Source organism: Malaclemys terrapin, chromosome 11 (genome assembly GCF_027887155.1).
Source record: "Malaclemys terrapin pileata isolate rMalTer1 chromosome 11, rMalTer1.hap1, whole genome shotgun sequence".
Lineage (NCBI taxonomy): Eukaryota > Metazoa > Chordata > Testudines > Emydidae > Malaclemys > Malaclemys terrapin.
In genome coordinates this window covers 39,385,774-39,404,277 of record NC_071515.1, presented here as the reverse complement: position 1 = coordinate 39,404,277, position 18,504 = coordinate 39,385,774, and the positions used below count along the sequence as shown (strand labels likewise).

Genomic DNA, 18,504 nt, shown 5'->3' with positions numbered 1-18,504 from the left:
GTACAGCAGTGAAACTGACAAGAATCATGTCAGCTTCTCTCTGCTTCTACTCGGGAAACTACAAGGAGTAGCTGAAGCCTTAGAATTGTTGCTCTTGGACCCCATATTTCATATTGGATTCTGGATGGCAGGTGTCTTGATAAGTGGATAAAAATAGTAGTATACATGAATTTCTGTAAGACATCTGATTTGGTGCCACTTGACATTTTGAAACAGTCATCAAGCAGGTGTGTTTCTAATGGGATCTGAAAGAGACTGATTCTTGGCCCCAAATGCTATTTAGCATTTTCATCAATGACCTGGAAGAAAACAGAATCATTACTGATAAACTTCGCAGATAACACAAAGACTGGAGAACGGTAAATAATGAAGAGGACTTAGGACCTAGGAACAAAAAATGTAGGTCATATTTACAAGATGAGGGACACTATCTTGGGAAGCAGTGACTGATTAAAACTTGAGGTCACTGTGAATAATTAGCTGAACATGAGCTCTACTAAAAAGGACGAATGCAGTCCTTGTATGTGTAAACAGGGGAATATCAAATCAGAGTGGGGAGGTTAAATTACCATTTGGCATTGACGTGACCTCTACTGGAATACTGAGTCCAGTTCTTGTGTCCACAGTTCAAGAAAGATGTTTTCCCTCCTACCCTAACAAACTGAACTGGAGCAAAGAATTATCTGTTCTAAGACTTACTCAGAGCTACAGCAGTTGTAACAATACCGAGAATGTTTGTGAAACATCACAGGAATTTGTGTGTGCAGATATGAAGCATTTTACAAACATCCCAGGTGACAACTTGTGTTAACAACCCTAAAATGCTCTACTATAGATCAGCCTTGCGAATCCTGGGGGTTTTCAGTTACAGGAATCAGGAGCTATGCTTGTGGATTTTCAAAACAAAAAAGGCAAATAAATTATATGAATGGGGAAAGCTGTATTTCAAGGATGAATACTTGTAGTAGTTTCATGTTCCTTGAACTTTAGATAGCCAAACTTCACTTAAAAGAAACACTGCATTTCTCTTCTGAACAAATCTACTTCTCACTCTTACAGAAATTCCTTGCAAAATCTTAAAAATCCACTGGATATTAGGTCAGATATCATCATCATAAAACAAGTTTACATTGAAAAGACTGGTTTTGTCACAGGCGTTCAGGCACTAACTTCTCTATGGGCACTGGTAATATCAAAAAGTCACAATATGTAATGTGCCCTCGACTCTAACACCACGACATCTGTCAAGAATATTTTTGATGCATTCAAAACACTCCTTATAAAGAATTTTAATTTCCTCTAAATACCCCATTAAGCATGGTAAACAGTCCACTAAAGACTTTAGGCGTAATCACATATATCAACAATAGAAATATTTTCTTGAAGCCTAGTAACTTATTGCTTAAGTTACTCATTACAACAGAAAAGCTACTGGCAAGAGCTTTGTTAATAAAGTATGTACAAGACTTTCCCTTTCTCTCTCTCTTCCCCCCTGTGTTGAGTGGGAGGAACTGAGCTCATAAATGAGTAAAAAGCACTTTATAAAAATTATGACGCAACATTTTATATATTCACAGCTAGGATGGAGACAAGGTTGAAGCTTTTGACAATTCTCAACTGGCTACTTAAGTCACAGACAGGACAAGATCTAATTATCAATAACAACCATGAAGAATACTTGTCCTTAAAGATCAGCAACATCCTATTTATCAGAGTATAGAGGCATGTGTGTATTCTTCCTTCTATTCTGATCCAGTTGATCTGGTAAAGAGATAAAGACAAGTACCTATTCATTATTTTGTGCTACCATTTATAAATCACCTCCCACATAATAAGGATAGTATATTTTAATCATATGAAAGCAACTAGGGCTTTTAGATAGGTACCTTATAACAACTAAAATAAATAAATCAAAGAGTGGACAAAAAGGTGTCTGTTAAAGCCCCTGGAAACATTATAAACATTAGAATTGGTAGCGGATAGTCCAAATTTGCTGACATCCACACATTTACCCTCTAACCACATTTAACATGTCCATTACTTATTCACAGTCCACTAGGCAAAAACATCAGGACAGATTTCTTCTAATCTAGATATGCACTACATTGTTATTATGCTACTAAATGTAAAGGATCTTCAATGTTTTTTTTTTAAACATTCCAATTAATTTTATTTATTTTAGAAGTTGCATTTTGTTTGAAGTATTCATTTATTTTAAAGAAAGATGGCTCGGGAGATTGGTTTCAACTCTAAATTTATGCAAACTAAACTGGTGATCGCGTTCTCATATACATCACAAAGCTACTACCACTAGAAATTTATTTTCCACTTTTATTGGCAGTCTCAACAGAAACACCAAGGATTAAATGAATATAGACACTGGTCCTTTAAGGTGAGATTGGCACAATAGTGTGGATGAATTTTGCAATACAGTAACTCCTCACTTAAAGTCGTCCCAGTTAACGTTGTTTTGTTGTTACATTGCTGATCAATTAGGGAACATGCTCATTTAAAGTTGTGCAATGCTCCCTTCTAACATCCTTTGGCAGCCGCTTGCTTTGTCCACTGCTTGCAGGAAGAGCAGCCCGTTGCAGCTAGCTAGTGGGGGCTTGGAACCAGGGTTGCCTGGCAGCCCCCACATCAGCTCCCCGCTCCCCTAAGTTCCCTTTGCTGCAGTCGCCCAGCAGGCTAGCAATTGCAGCTATCCCTCCCCCGACTAGGGTGACCAGATGAGAGGAAGAAAATATCAGGACACGGGGGCGGGGGAGGGAGTTGGGGGGGGGGGGGGGGAAGCCGAGTGCTGCCAGCGGAGCAAAAAAAAAAAGAAAGAAAAAAATGCTGGCGGAGCCAAATATCGGGACTAATTGCGCCCAATTGAGTTCCGGGACAAACACCTAAAAATCGGGACGTCTGGTCACCCTACCCCCCACTGCCATGTGCTACTCCTGCCCTCTGCCTGGGATCTGCTCCCCGAGCCTCCTGGTTACTGTGCGGGGGGAGAGGGGGATGGCTAATGTGAGGGTGTCCCCCTCTCCCCTGCTCCTACACCCCGCTTACCCCTTCTTCATATAGAGCAGGTGGAGAGAGACAGAGAGAGCCTGGGGCAGCAGCTGCTGTCTCAACTTCCTGATCCACTTAAAAAGACAATGCACTTAAGAGTGGGTCAGCTTACTTAAAGGGGCAGTGTGCATTTCTCTCTCTCTCACACACACAAGTTGTGTGTCTGTCTCTGTCTGCTATGCTCCCTCCCTCCATGCCTGCTGCCTTGTAGAGTGAGAGGCTACATTAACAACGTGTTAACCCTTGAGGGCTCAGCCAAGTGCTAGTTCATCATTTTAGCAGCAAGGCATTCCCTGGGAAATATCCCACCCTCTTCCACCCTCTAACTTCACCACCTCAGCCAAGCTTCACAATCAACATAGCTGTGAACAGTATTAAGTTGTTTGTTTAAAACTTATACTGTGTGTATATTTTTGTAATATATAGTTTTTTGTCTGGTGAAAAAGAATTCCCTGGAACCTAACCCCCCCCCCCACCATTTACATTAAGTCTTATGGGGAAATTGGATTCGCTTAACATCATTTCGCTTAAAGTTGCATTTTTAAGGAACATAACTACAACGTTAAGTGAGGAGTTACTGTACTGCAAACTGTGATGTATCTGTTCTATGAATAAACAGGAACTTTCTGTATCCAGGGCTGACAATCCAATACATTCATACCCTTTATGTTTAAAAAAGCTAAGTCTTAAAACTGAAGTAAAGGAACTTGATGCACTTAGTAAATAGTTTAATTCTAGGTTCTCTCCTCACAGTAAAGATGATAGACTATGGGCTTGTCTACATGTTGCTGGCAAGACTCCAGCAAACTCAGAGAATTGGTAGGTAAGATCCCATCGGAAGCAAGCCTAAGAGGGGGGAAGAATAATTCAAAAGAGCTGGCAGTTTTTTAAAGAGGCATTATTAAGGTCACAAGAGCAAACTATCCCAATACATAGGAAAGATAAGAAGTATGGTAAGAGACCACTCTGGCTTAACCAGGAGATCTTCAATGACTTGAAACTCAAACAAAACCCAAAAAAACAAAGAAAAAAAAGTGTCATACACAAAGTGGAAACTAGATCAAATTATGAAGGATGAATATAAAAACCAACACAAGCATACATGGACAAAATTAGACAGGCCAAGGCACAAAATGAGATTATACTAGCAAGAGACAAAGGGTAACAAGAAAACTCTCTACAAATACATTAGAAGCAAGAGAAAGACCAAGGATTAAGTAGGCCCATTGCTCAATGAGGAGGAAAAGACAATAACAGAAAACATGGCAATGGCTGAAGTGATAAATGCCTTTTTTGTTTACGTTCTCCATTACAAAGGTTAGCAGTGATTGGAGGACTAACATAGTGAACATCAGTATAAATGTAAGTGTGCTGTTACGATGGATACTCCTGGGGGAATTCTGAGCCAAAAATTAAAAATTCTGCTTATTTTATTTGTCAAAATAACACTACATAATCACGCCAGTTTCAATTACCTGGTAATTTATTTCAAAATACCTGTCAGCAACTATGTCTGTAACAATACATACACAAAAAAAATTCTCCCAGAACGCCCCGTTTCTCTGCCTCCTCCCCCCTCAGAGCCCAGCGGGAGGGCTGACACCCGCACCCATTGGTCTCCAGAGCCCAACTGCCAGGTGCCCCCCAGCCCATACACCCACACCCCCTACTCCCTAGAGCCCAGCTGGAGAGACACCCCCACATCCCCCACCAAGACACTCGCATTCACCCCCTCCCCACCAGAGTCCAGCCCAGAATCCCGCACCCCCTGCCTCCCAGAGCCCAGGGATCCACGGGGAGAAACAGCCTAATGCTGGGTCCCAGGTTTGTATGGTGTTTCTTGCACACCACTTCCTTCCTTCAGCGTGTGCTGAGAACAGCAGTGGCCAGGAACCCTAATGAAATACATCCTAGATACTTAAGGAACTGGCTACCGAGAGCCAACCCTTTAACAGTTATCTTTGAGAACTCATGGAGGCCGGAAGAGATCCCACATGATGCAGGTTGGGTTGGAATTCCAATCAAAATGTCATCCAGGAAGGGACACAGGTGAATGCCCTGAGACACGAGTCTAGCTGTTATCATCCACATCTTCACCAGCACTGTGGTGAAGACACCGGGGGGCGGGAGAACAAAGAGGCTGAATGAAAGTTTTTGGTGCAAATAGTGAGCTGTGCAAATTTTAGCAGCCTGAGGTGGTACAGTCACATGGGACTATAAAGATATGCATCTGCTAGATCCAGAGTGAAAGATAGTTCCCTTGGGACAGGGATGCTACCACTAAAGCTAGGGTCTCCATCCAAAATTTCACTTATTTCATCCATTTGTTGAAATGCTTGAGGTCCAGGATGGCTCTGACCCCATTGGTACATTTTTAGACAATGAACAAAAGGGAGTAAAAATCTAAGAAACTTTCTTCTGAGGGAACTCTTTCTATTGCTCCTATGTCCAGTAGAAGCGAGATTTAATTTAACACCAGCTCACACGACAGGGTTGCTCAAGATGCGGGACTGGCTGGAGAAGGTACAGGATGGAGCTCTTAGTTCAAGGGAGTATCTGCAACTTACTCTCTCTCTTGCCCATCTCTCTGTCTGATCAATATGGACCATTCTTCTGAGAAACTGGAAATTCTGCCTTCCAGATTCCCAACTGGGAGAAGGCACATTTGTTCACTGTCATAGCAGGCTCGTACAGTCAATGGAACCACCTCTGGATTTTCCACCCATTCCCCAGTTATGGGGCTTACCCAGATATATCTGTTATCTTTCCTCTAGTATTTTTGTGAGAAAATTGGACAAAAGGAACATTTCTGTCTGGTGCTGGGTTTATAGTCCCTCCTTAGAGCACTGAGTGAGGAGGGAAGAGGAAGGACTATTTTGGTTTGGTAGAATTTTCTGCAAATATTTAGTCTAGTTTTTCCCAAAAGAGGAGAGAATCTGTGAATTTAGATGAGCATCGTATTTGTTTGGAGTGAGTACTGACCTCTTCCAGGGGTGAAGCTACATGTGGTCCCTGGCTTGCTCAGCAGGATACCATGGCCCTGGCCAAAAAAAAAAATCTCATTGCATGCACTGAAGCATTTGCCAACAAAGGTTGTTGCTAAGGAAATTTTCTTAAGTGTAGATTGGAAGTCAGATGTTCATGGCCTTAAGGTCATCCAGCCAGGACACTGTGGTTCTTGTCTTGCGATGCAGGTATTTGCCTTGTCCTATTTCAAACATTTCATGGGGAACACTGTTGCATTTTTTACATGCCCTGCTCAGAACATGAACGGTAGCCTTCTTGGCCTGCTTTGCAACAGTGCCAACCAGCTGTGGCTAGAGCATGGTCTTTTGTGGTTTGCTTTATGCAACACCTCGAGGTGTCTGGAAAGGTCTCCCTCAGTGTCCCCCCACTTGGGGTCCCATTCCTCCTATCCCGGGGACGAAGTCCCATTGCCGGAATTCCCTGTTTGAGCTGGCAAGAAAGGGAATTGAGTATGAGCCCTGCAGCTCTCCCCAAGATTGGCTGGCTGGAGTCCTCCTCATCCCTGCTCTGCAACTCCATATCAGGTTTTCTATGCTGGAGTCTCAGCTTCTTGGGGCACGGAGAAGGGAACCCAACATACCTATTCTACTCAAAGCCCTGTACCTTAGCAGTGCAAGGGTCAGCTAACTGAGAAAAGGCAGGGCACAATTCACCCTCCAAAAAGCCTGTAAAAGCTGCCTCACAAATACAACACTTTCTGTATTTGTGAGGATCTACCTTGGTGTCTGAACAACAGCTCTGCCATGTTTGGGGAGTGGCTTGGGGGAGGGGAGCAGGGAGGCACTATAGTACCAACTCCAGGTGGCTGTGACCACTGCACTGCTCAATACAGATCCAGGCGAGAGGGAGGAAGAATAAAGAAAGGCTGCTTACTACTGCCCCCAAAAATGAATAAAATAGGCTATTACAGAAAAGTCAGGAGCAAAACAAACTACCACTTGACTTCAGTCATGGTAGCACAAAATCTGGCAGCAGGCCAGAGAAAGGGGCATGGCTAGCACAGGCTGCGCTGCAGCTGGAAACTGCAGGCAAGAGTGAAATAGTCCATTATCAGAATTGTGGGAGTTGCTGGGCTACAAAAAAGGGGCTTCTCCTTCCCTAGCATAGGATGGACATGATGTGGGACCCTCACAATGCTTTGCACATGTTCATGTTAGCATGCTCATCAAGAATGCTCCAACTATGGGCCCTCTCTCAGTGAGCTCAAGAGGAGCCAAGCAAACAAATGATCCTAGACACCACTCACTGGGAATAGCACAGCATCAGAATTTGTACACTGGTTTTGGGAGCAAATCCCAATTTCAAACTCTGGAGGACTTTTTAGGCCTTTGGTGCTTAGCTGAAGATCACGTGCTGAGCTCTGCAATGATCAAGTCTGACAAGGTTATAGCGATCTCTATTACTGATTTATAAATGGGAATATCATCCTACTTATAGGTGACAGGATATCTGGATGCAAGTTGAGATTTTGTAGGGTCATGCACACAGAGGCAGGAGCTGGGATATCCATCTAGGCAGGTATGAGCTTTCACAATACACTAAGGTCAGTATCATCTCCCATTTTGAGCAAGACTGGACTGAGTTATGTCAAAGTACTTTAAATGGTGTGCATCTAGCTCCCTCAGTGTAACCCTAGGTTATCAACAGAAAATGAAGCTCATTTTAATGATTTTAACCCAACAGACCTTGCAGCAGTGATAATTTTAAAATAAATACAGAAATAATGGTCTATGTATAATTTTACATTATACTGATTTTAAAAAGTGTGAACACAAATGAAAACATACTGGTACAAGAAATAATTATACATTTAATAGCACACTTTTTACTTACATATTCAGGTTTTAATTTCTTGTCCCCTCCTCTCACAGCTACTTTTTCTAATTTGTCTATAATTGGAATGATCATTTCCTCATCCTTAAGTCTAAGTTCTTCATGTATTATTTCAATGTCACGAACAGGATCTACACTTCCTTCAACATGAGTGATATCATCATTCTCAAACGATCCTAGAATAAAAGAACACTTAAAGTAAGTATTAAACCTAAATAGACAAAGCACAACATTAACAGCAGTGTAATAATCAGACATAGAAAGTCAGAGATGAAAAAAATAGACCATTCCTCTTCCAGTGCAGAACAGTTGCCTACAATATTCTACACAATATTTAATATGTTCACTATAGTACTTCAAGTGCTTCGCAATTAATTCTTAACAAATGTTGTTACCCCATTATTTCAAGCTTTACAGGGACATGTACAGAACAGTAGTCATACCAGCTCCAATTCAGAAAAGCACTTAAGCACTTAAGTTTATACACATGCTCAAGTGCTTTCCTGAATGAGGATGGATTTAAGCATTTTCCTGAAAGTTGGGGCCATTTTACTTAAAAATGTCTTGGCTATCAGCAGCAAAACATGGTAGTCCAATTCAAAACACCTTTGTATTAATTAAAATATTTAATAGTGGTTTGAAGAATGAAAGAGACTATCTAAAGAGTCATCCTAACACCATCATTAGCCACAAGTTTTGTACATAAAATATACATAGGAAGTTCTAGTCAAAGAATTTTGAAGTTCTGAACCACATTGTCTAGGGTTTCCAAGGGAAACAGAATTTAGAAAAAGGCCTGAAATCATCTGGCAGACCTCTTCCCTGCTTCAATCTACTTTATCACTGTGGTTCTGACGGTGATTAGATAATGAACCACTCAGACACACAATTTACACAGCAGCTAATTTCATCGCCCTGATTTGAGGGTATGGTTTTTCGGAGGCCATCAAAGAAGCGGATGAAGGTGCATTTGTCATATATGAGTGACAACCATTCACAGCATCTGAACAAAATGGTGCTGGCCCTTATTAGAAACACATCTATTATCACATATTTAAAGTGCAGCTGAAGCCATAATTTCAAATTGCCAACTGGAAACATAAGGGTAAAAAAAACATATTACTGAAGCATGTGTACTGACTTTATGCCCTTTTGAAGACATAATGTGGCAACATAATTCAACTGGGATTTACTCTTAAATTATCAGATAAGGAATAGCATCACAAAACCTGTACAAAACCTAAGAAAGGTTTTAAATGGGACCGGGGGGGCGGGAGGGAGTCTGAAGTATTCATGGATCAATTTCATCCTAATGACCCACTATACAGATTCCTTAGCACAAGAACATACTTAGAAATTAACAAAGAGACTGAAAAACAAAACTAATATACTTCTGAATATTACTGAATTCATGGAACGTAGCTCACCAAATGTGACTATCTTGTGAAGGAATAAATGAATGGACTTCACTCTTATTGCACCAAATTTAGGGCAAGATATTTTCTACTCTAAATTAAAGACAATACTTCACAATTGCTAGATTGTATAAAAAACTAACATTCTATCACATTTCAACCATTTTCACTTTTAAATTAATTACTGAAAAGAGTGGTTTTATAATAAAAAGACTACATTTAAACATTTACAAAAAAGTCATAGTAAACATGGTAAGAATGTCTAAGCTATTTCGGTACAACAGCAGGTGTGTAGCTTACAGATGGAATAAATGATTTTGACATTGTGTATCTTCATTTTCACATTGTAGAAAATGCTAACAGCAGCTTGCGAACCCTTTCTTCTCAAATTCTCTAAAGCATATCAATTAGCTCCCTAAAACTAAAAGACTTCCAACCAAAAATCACTTAGAACATACACCAAGCTTAGCGATATAACATCTGGATATGAACAGAAATGTCATTAACAAGGAATAACTTGCCTTGTAATAACTTCTGTTCTTCAAGATGTGTTATCCCTATGTGTATATGCTTCAAGTTGTGCACGTGCGCCATATGCCCAGGACCAGAGAATTTTCTTTAGCAGTGTCCGTGTGGTTCCATATATGCACCCCCAGCTCTCCTCATGCTCTGCATCAAGAGAATAAAGGGGACTGCTGGACTACTGCCGTTTTAGTCCCTTCTCTATCTCAAGTTCCCAATAGTGGAAAGCAGGCAGCAAGGACAGAGAGCTGCAGTGCACTACATATAGGGACAACAAATCTTGAAAAACTCAAGCTACTACTAGATGAGTACCTCTCTTTCGAGTGACTGTCTCTATGTGTCTTTGATGTGGTAGGTGCCTGGAGTCCAGTAATACAACAGATTCCAAAACTGCCCTGCCTATAGAGGCATCAGAAGCAGCTGCTTGCACCAGTGCATAGTGTTTTAGCAAGAGTGAACAGAATTCAAAGTTGCTAATCTGCACATGTCAGTAACAGGAACATCTCTAAAGAAGGTATCAAAGCTGCACGAATTCTAGTCCAGTGAGCTCTAATGCTGCCCTCAAGGGTGATGTTCATCTCATAGCATTTTGACAGCCTCTGGGATGAGACAGCCTCTTCTTTTTGAAGGTCTTTGAATGAAATGAAGTGTTTCTAGGGGATTTTCAGACAGGTAGAAGCCAAGAACCCTACACACATTCAGTGACTGCCATACCATCTCTTCACTGCCTGAGTAGGGTTTAGGGTAAAAACACAGGCAGATGGATATTTTGGTTAATGTGAAAGTACACCACCACCTGAGACACAAAATTAGGATGCGGCCTATTAGAAACCTTATCCTTTGGGGAGAAGGGGGGGGGGGGGGGGAAGAGGCAGGTGGTGAGGGACTGTTATCAGCCATGAGTCTCCCTAGTTCCCAACTCTTCTATCCAGAAATGCTACTTTAATAGAAAGATGTAGAGGAAAGCAGGACACCAGGGACTCAAAAGGAGACTTAGTGAGAGTTTATCAAGTTTCAAGTCCCAGGGTAGTACCAGTTTCACCACCAGAGGGGAGATGCAAATCAATCCCTTCATGAACTGGACAGGAAAATACAGAGTTGGTGTATACTGGTGCTGATGGCCGCAGGTGTACTCTGATGGAGCTAACAGATAATCCCGAGTATTTTAATGACAAGTAGTAATTCACATGTCTGGGATTTTAGCCTGTAAAGAGTAAATTCCTCATTGGTTACACAAAACTGAAATCTTCTCTACATCATTACTCCTAGGGAATTCTGCGCTAAAAAATTAAAAATTCTGTACACAGTATTTTAAAATTCTGCAAAATTCTGCATATTTTATATGTCAAAATAACACTACATAATCATGCCAGTTTCAATTATTTTGGTAATTTATTTCGAAATCCCTGTCCACAAGTGTGTCTGTAACAATACAGACAACAAAAAAGATTAAGGAGGATTTTTTATTTGACAAATAGATTCCCGACTAGGCATATTAATACAGAACTGAGTAATAATTCACTTAAATTACAATACAGAAATATATTTTCCACACCTTGCAGAACCAGTACAAAGGCTTGGGAGAACTAGGGGTAACAGAGGAGCTGAGGGAGAGGGAAGTAATTGCCAGGAAGGAGCCTGGGAGTGAACCTGGAGGGCTGTTGTGTGTGGTTGGGAGAAGTATGGAATAAGATTTTTGGGGGGGAGGAATTGTTAGGGAGTTGGGAAACCTCCCCCATGCAAACATTGGCTGACCCCTAGCCTCTCCCATTCAGTCAGGCACAACTGCCCCTATCCCCACATGGCCCTCCACTCCCTATTCCCCCATCCCCAAGTGGCACTGCACCCCCATTCCCATTCAGCTCCTGCCCCAGTCTGTCCCCCCCACTAGTCCTTCTGAATCCCAGTCTATGTGACCCCCCCCAGCAGCCCCATGTACCCCACTGTCTGTCCTCCCTCCCTCATATCCCATGCCTCCTAATCTGGCCCCGTGAGTAGGGCGCTGTGAAGAACACAGCCGGCTGATGGCTGCTACTGTCGGTGAGCTAGCTGCTCTCTGTTCTGGCACCACAGCAGCCCCTGGAAGGTGAAAGGTGTAATTGCAGTGCCTCTCCAGGTGAATGTATTTTCTGCGGAGAAAAAAAAAAAAAAACTGTGGGAGACATGAACTCTGTATGTGCGCAGTGGCACAGAATTCTCCCAGGAGTAACGTTTATAGAACATTTTCTGGTGAAGTCCTTCCTACTGCTGCTCTCAGCATTGCCTGGACATCAGACAAACAGGCCCTCTCTAACACTGAAATGCATCCAAATACCATGCCCTCAGGTGAAGCATGGCTGAGTACCAGAACAGTCAGGCCCAACCCAGTGCTACAAGAATGACTTGTGCCTTGACTGGTCTGGTTTTCCTCAACACAAGGAAAGAGGAGAAATCGGGAGAAATGCATACTGCAAGAGTCCCAACCATTGTATGAGAAATGCCTCTCCCTGAAAGTCTGGGCCACAACCCCATCTGGAGCACAATTTCTGGCACTTGCTGTTCACATGGTACATGAAGAGATCTCTGGATGGGAGATCCCATGCCACCCAGAGAATCGGGTCATGGAAAAGTGTCTGCTCAGAAAATCTGCCAGTGCAGTGTTGAGAATCCCTGGCAGTTGGAGTAATCAGCATTGGAATGCACCAGTTCCAGAGGGCAATAGCCTCCAAACAGAGCTGTGAAGCGCATCCTCTGCCATACTTGTTGAGATAAAAGACCACAATCATAATGTCCCATAACACCTGGATTGACTGACTGCAGATGTGTGGGAAGAATTGTTTGCAGTCTAATCTGACTGCTCTCAGCTCCAACAAATTGATGTGAAGGGTAGAGCTATGAGGGGACCATACCTCTGGACAACCTGGCCCTCCATGTATGCACCTCAACCTAAGAGGGATGCATCTGTGGTCAAAGATGTGGTTAGAAGAATGGAGATGGAATGGTACCCAAACACATACTTTATTTCTGTCCTCCCAGCAAAAAGGAGTTAAGATTCTTTGGGGAAGCATGACTTGCAGGTAAACGCTGCGCTTACCTGGCACATAGATGATGCTTGTAGACATCTGAGGTGAAGTCTCACTAACGGGGTCACATAAGTGTATACAGCCATATGGCCCAACAATGCCAGGCAAGATCTGGACGATCCGGGGCTCAAACAGATTCCCTAAATGAGCCCAATGATGGAGAGGACTAGCAGTCCTTTAGTAAGTAGAGCCCTGTGTGGATACAAAATTTATATCTGCATCCGCAGATATAAATCTGTATCCACGGAGCTGCAGGGTTCTACTGGGAATCGCAGTGGCAAAAGCAGCAGCCTGTCAGGCCGCTGCTCTCTGGAGCCAGTGCCCCATGCCGGCAGCTTCTCCAGTGTGATTGTACCAGTCCAGCCCCACCCAATGGGGTGGGCACCAGGCATACCAGCAGGTTTGCCAGGTTGTGCTAGTGTGTGTGCAAGCAGCTTGCAAGCTCCTGGACAGGAGAGACAGACCGCTGAGTGGAAGGGACTCCTGTCCAGGCATGTAAGCCACTTGCACACATTAGTGCGACCAGGGACAGCTGCTGGTGAGTCTGGTGCCTGCCCCAGAGGGTGGGGCTGGGGGCAATATGCTGGCTCCTGGGAGCAGCAGCTGGACATGCTTCTGCTTTTACCACTGCTGTTCCTACTAGAGTCCTGCAGCTCTGCGGATACCAATTTATATTCATGGATATACATTTTGTATCTGCACAGGGCTCTACCAGTAAGCAAGCCCTGGCTGTAACAGCAGCCAACCTTGCCCCAGTGAATTCTATGGATTGCGAGGGTTTCAGGGTGGACTTTTCCAGGTTTCACCTTGATGCCCAAATTCTTGAATAGATGAGAAGTAACCAGTATGTTTCTACATGTTTCCTGGTAAGTTGGTCCCTTCAGCAACCAGTTGGTTAAATAAGGGGAAAATATCGTCCCTTGCCGACAAAAGCGAGCTGCTACCACTGACAATACCTTGGTAAACACTCTAAGTGCCATCAAGAGCTCAAAAGGGATGAAATTCTGTATTGCTAGTGCTGTTGACTGGCCACAAATCTCAGGAATACACGATTGAATGTCTATATTAAAGTAGGTATCTTTGAGATCAAGGGTCATGAACTAATAGTATGGATCTAGTAATGGGATAGAGGACAACAGGGTCACCATTCTGAACTTTAGATGAATTTGTTCGGTTCCCTGAGGTCCAGAATGGGCCTCCATCCCCTATCTTCTTGGGGACGACAAGGACCCTCAAATAGATTGCTTTCCCCTTACTGTTGGAGATATTAGTTCTATCATCCATTGAGAGATGGATCCCAAACGAGGATGGGGAAGAGGAATGGGGGTTGTGTAGGGAAGAGAACTGGATCGTGTACCTCAAGGAAATCTAGTATGCATCTGTCAATTACGATTTCTGTCCAGGCAGACAGGTAGTGAGAAAGTCAGGCTTCAAAGGGAAGAGAAAAACCAGAAAGGTTGTGCAGATCCAGAAGGACAGTTGGTGAGCAGCTCTTGAGGGTCGCATCAAAACGCTGGTCTCAAGTATGGTGATGGTTGAGAGGTGGAAGATGGTTGACCTTGGACACCCTTCCTTTGCTTCTTCTGATGTTTACGCAGTGGTTCATACTGCCACTGGTGATAAAAGGTAGGTGTGGCTGTCATCTACACTGTGGCTCACTGGGTTCTCTTTTGATTGCAGGTGTGTAAATACCCAGTGATACAACATGAAGGGACTTCTTCATGGAGTGGAAACCTCATTCCTCATGGCTCTGAATAAAGCATTGCACTCAAATGTATCCTGTCCATTTTTTACCTGAGCCTGGCCCCCTGCCCCCCCTCCCTTCCCCCCCCGGCCTGGCCGGAAACTGGAGCTCAGCCCATGGTAAGAGTGGCCCGGGCACCTGTAGGGAGACACGGACCCTCCACCAGCTTGGGATGGGAGGGCCCAAAAGCAACCCCCCAGCCCATGTCCCTGTTCCTCGGGCTCCCTGCCCAGAGCTGATGAAGGATCTGCCGCTACCTGGGCAGCTCTTACCATGGCCCAGCTGTGGCTCTTCAGCCCTGCCCCCATGCCAGGCTGGAAGCCAGAGCCGAGTCTGGGTAAAAGCCATGTGGGCAGCTGTGGGGAGCCACAGACCCTCCGCCTGTCCTGGGCAGAAGGTCCGGGGGGCAGGGACAGTGGAAGGTTCTGGCTTCCGGCTTGGCTGGGGACTGGGCCTTGGGAAAGAGAAGCTAGATAAGTTTATGGAGGGAATGGGATAACGTGATTTTAGTCAAATCAACAGCGTGCCATCGCTGGTAAATAGTATCAATGGCCAATGAGGGTCTGGCTGGAGAATCTTGCCTACATGCTCGGGGTTCTACTGATCGCCATATTTGGGGTCGGGAAGGAATTTTCCTCCAGGGTAGATTGGCAAAGGCCCTGGAGGTTTTTCGCCTTCCTCCGCAGCATGGGGCGGGGGTCGCTAGCTGGAGGATTCTCTGCAACTTGAAGTCTTTAAATCACAGAATTTGGGGACTTCAACAACAGAATCAAGGGAAAGGGGTTGGGTCAGCTTTTGTGGCCTGCATCATGCGGGAGGTCAGACTAGATGATCATAATGGTCCCTTCTGACCTTAAAGTCTATGAGTCTATGTATGGTCCTCCACTCTCGTTTGAACCTCCTTCTGATTTCTGAGGAGGAGAGCCACAATGAGCATCCCATCAGTGGCCATGAATCTTGCCACTGTGTCCGTTTCTCGAGCAGTCTCAAGCACCCGTCTCATTACCAGTTTTCCTTCATCAATCAGAGCCCAGAACTGATCTCTAGCATCCTGAAGCATCTTACTGACAAAGCCAGCTTGTGGTAGACAGTAAAATCATATTTGGCCATCAGAGTTTGGCAGTTTTGAGAGTAGGAACTGCAGAGATGCCTTGGAATGCACTTTCCTGACAAAGGGGTAAAGTCTGTTCGCTTCCTTCTCATGAGGCCTAGATCAGGGTTGTCTTTGTTGGCTATACTTGGTGGCCACAGATACCACTGAGTTTGGAGGCAGGTGAAAAAATATGTTGTCTGACCCTTTTGCAAATACAAAATACCTCTTCGCAGCCCACTTGGATACTGGTGGGATTGTAGTTGGTGTTTGCCAGAGAGCCCTGGCAGGTTTGAGGATGGCCTCATTACCAGGAAGCAACACTCTACTCAAACCCAAGCTATGCAAAATGTCCAGCAGTTTTTGTGGTGCTTTCTGGCACTCTTCCAGGGGAATGCCAAGTGATTCTGCCATTCTTACGCAAGTCCTGAAAAGCTTTAGGATCATCAGGGAATTGTGGGACAACTGGAATCACTGCCTTGCTCAATGAAGAAGAGGACAATTTCACAGGCAAAGACTCCTGCTCAGTTGCTCTTCATCATCATTTTTTCTGGACTTGTGTTTCCTGAAAAGGCTGAGAAAGCCCCTCTTCTATCCTGGGAACACTAGGTCTGCTTGGGTCTCTTGTACCACAAGATGAGTGTGCTGGGTATTAAGCCCACACATCGTCTGGGACTCAACACTGCCACAATGGGATCTCATAATTCCTTTGTACAGGATTCCAGAGAGTGTAGGGGTGATATTCTCTCATACTGGAGTGGTAAGAAACCCTGGAGTGTCCTGTTTGGGCTCTATCCCCTTGAGGGATTTCTGAGGGCAGAGTTTAGAACTGGGTGTCTGCTGTAGTCCTCTTCCAATTCAGAGGATGAGTCCTAGTATCAGAGAAGAAAGTGGTGACCTGCCTCTCTTAGTTGATGGTACTGGAGACAGTCTGGCTCAACCCCTACCTGTGGGCAGGGATGGAGATAGGTACCATAGCAATATCAGTATCAGCAGAAGTCCCAGTGCTGGGCCCTGAGCTCTGGAGAGGAGAGGTGACTCTGGTTCTGGTAACAGTGGAACATCCAGTCAAGTAGTGACCTGGAGTAAGTGGAGTTGTTTCTGTAACTTGGGTCACTGACGTAAAGGGTGCCAGATCTGGCAGCACTGATGAGTGTTTTGGTGCCAACGGAGAAGGCCTAGTACTAGAGGATGATGCAGTTTTCCATTTTGAAGTCCTTCCTGGGATTAAATGATTCTGCTCTGGAACATGAGTCTCCTGATGACTTGGTTTGGGATGAGAACTTCTAAAAAGACTTAAGAGGACTTGGACAGGGAACCTTCCTTCTTGTCCTTATGTCCCCTCTTTCCCTGTTTTCTCTGGCTCTGTTCTCCAGAGTCTCTTGGAGCCAGAGGGGGAAAATGGAGGTTTTAGAGCCGCCAGGACCAAAGAAGAGTCATTCCTACCTTCTTCAGGTTGACACACTTAGAGACTTTTCCCACCTTCATGGCTTCCTCCATGAGGAACTTACAGAGCCAAAAGAGCCTGGACTGATTAATCACATTCAGGAACAAAATGCAGACACTGCACCTGGAAGGACATACTCTTGCCCCAGGCAGTATAGACAAGTGTTGTAGTCCCCGATAAGACAGGTTCATGGCTAAGGCTGTGAGTTTGTCGTGGTGCTCACGGATTCCGCGACTTTCTGGGACCTCTGTGACTTCTGCAGCGGCTGGTGCAATTGGCTTGGGGGCCACCTGAGCAGCTCAGACAGCCCAAGGGCCAGCTGCCCCTGCCACTGTTGGGGCAGTCTCCGGCCACTACGCCCCCTTCCCCCAGCAGCAGCAGAAGTTTGGGTGTGAGAGGGGTCTCAGGGCTGGGGCGCAGGAGGGGGGTGACGGCTCTGGGTGTCACTTACCTTGGGGGGCTCCACAGAAGCGGCGACTTGTCCCTCCCTCAGCTCTTTGGCGGAGGCGCAGCCAGACAGTTCCGCGCACTGCCTTTGCCCCCAGGCACCACCCCTGCGGCCCCCTTTGTCTGTGGTTCCTGGACAATTGGAGCTGCAAAGCCGGTACTTGGGGGGGGGGGGAGGGAAGAGCGCGCAGAGCTACCTGGCCGCACCTCTGCCTAGGAACTGAGGGAAGGACATGTCACCGCATGGAGCCAGCTAGGGAGCCTGCCAACCCCACCAACCACCCTCCACGCCAGAGGGGGTCCAGAGGTGCCTCCCCCAGAGCACCCATGGGGGGGAAGAGGGGGCGGGGGACAGCCCGGGGGTAGCCAAGATTTAGTCGGGGTATATAGTACAAATCATGGGGCGGGGTGGTGGCAACAGATTCCTGCCCCAGAGGGTTGCCCAAGATAAGAATCCAGACTGTGTTAGACTAACTGTACTAAGAACTAAGCAACTATAACCACTTTTTAAAACTACTAACACCAATGAATTGAAGTCAGAATGAACACTGAAGCTCTAACCTAGACCACGAGCAGTAGGAGGAACCAAGATGGTTGCAATCCAGCAGACCCTTTTATTCTGTAGGTCTGGAGCATGAGGAGAGCAGAGAGGCACACGCGGACCACACAGACACTGCTAAAGAAAATTATTTGGTCCTGGGTGCATGCACAACCAGAAGTGCACTACACATACGGACAATCATGCAAAGAAATAGGTTTCTGTAGATCAATGATGACATTATAAAAATGAGTTGGACAGAGAACATTTTTCTTCACCTAAGCAAAGAAAGTGGATAATTGTTTTTAAAATATCATTT

At 44.8% G+C, this 18,504-nt stretch overlaps 1 protein-coding gene across 2 annotated transcripts in view; it reads right to left on the bottom strand.

Moving 5' to 3' along the window:
• The window catches only part of OLA1 (Obg like ATPase 1), a 188,692-nt gene that overhangs the window by 70,611 nt on the left and 99,577 nt on the right, over positions 1 to 18,504 (bottom strand). For both annotated transcript variants that reach the window (XM_054044102.1, XM_054044103.1), the window contains one exon: positions 7,921 to 8,096. In XM_054044102.1, coding sequence (XP_053900077.1) covers positions 7,921 to 8,096 — 176 coding nt within the window. The remainder of the gene's footprint in view (positions 1 to 7,920; positions 8,097 to 18,504) is intronic.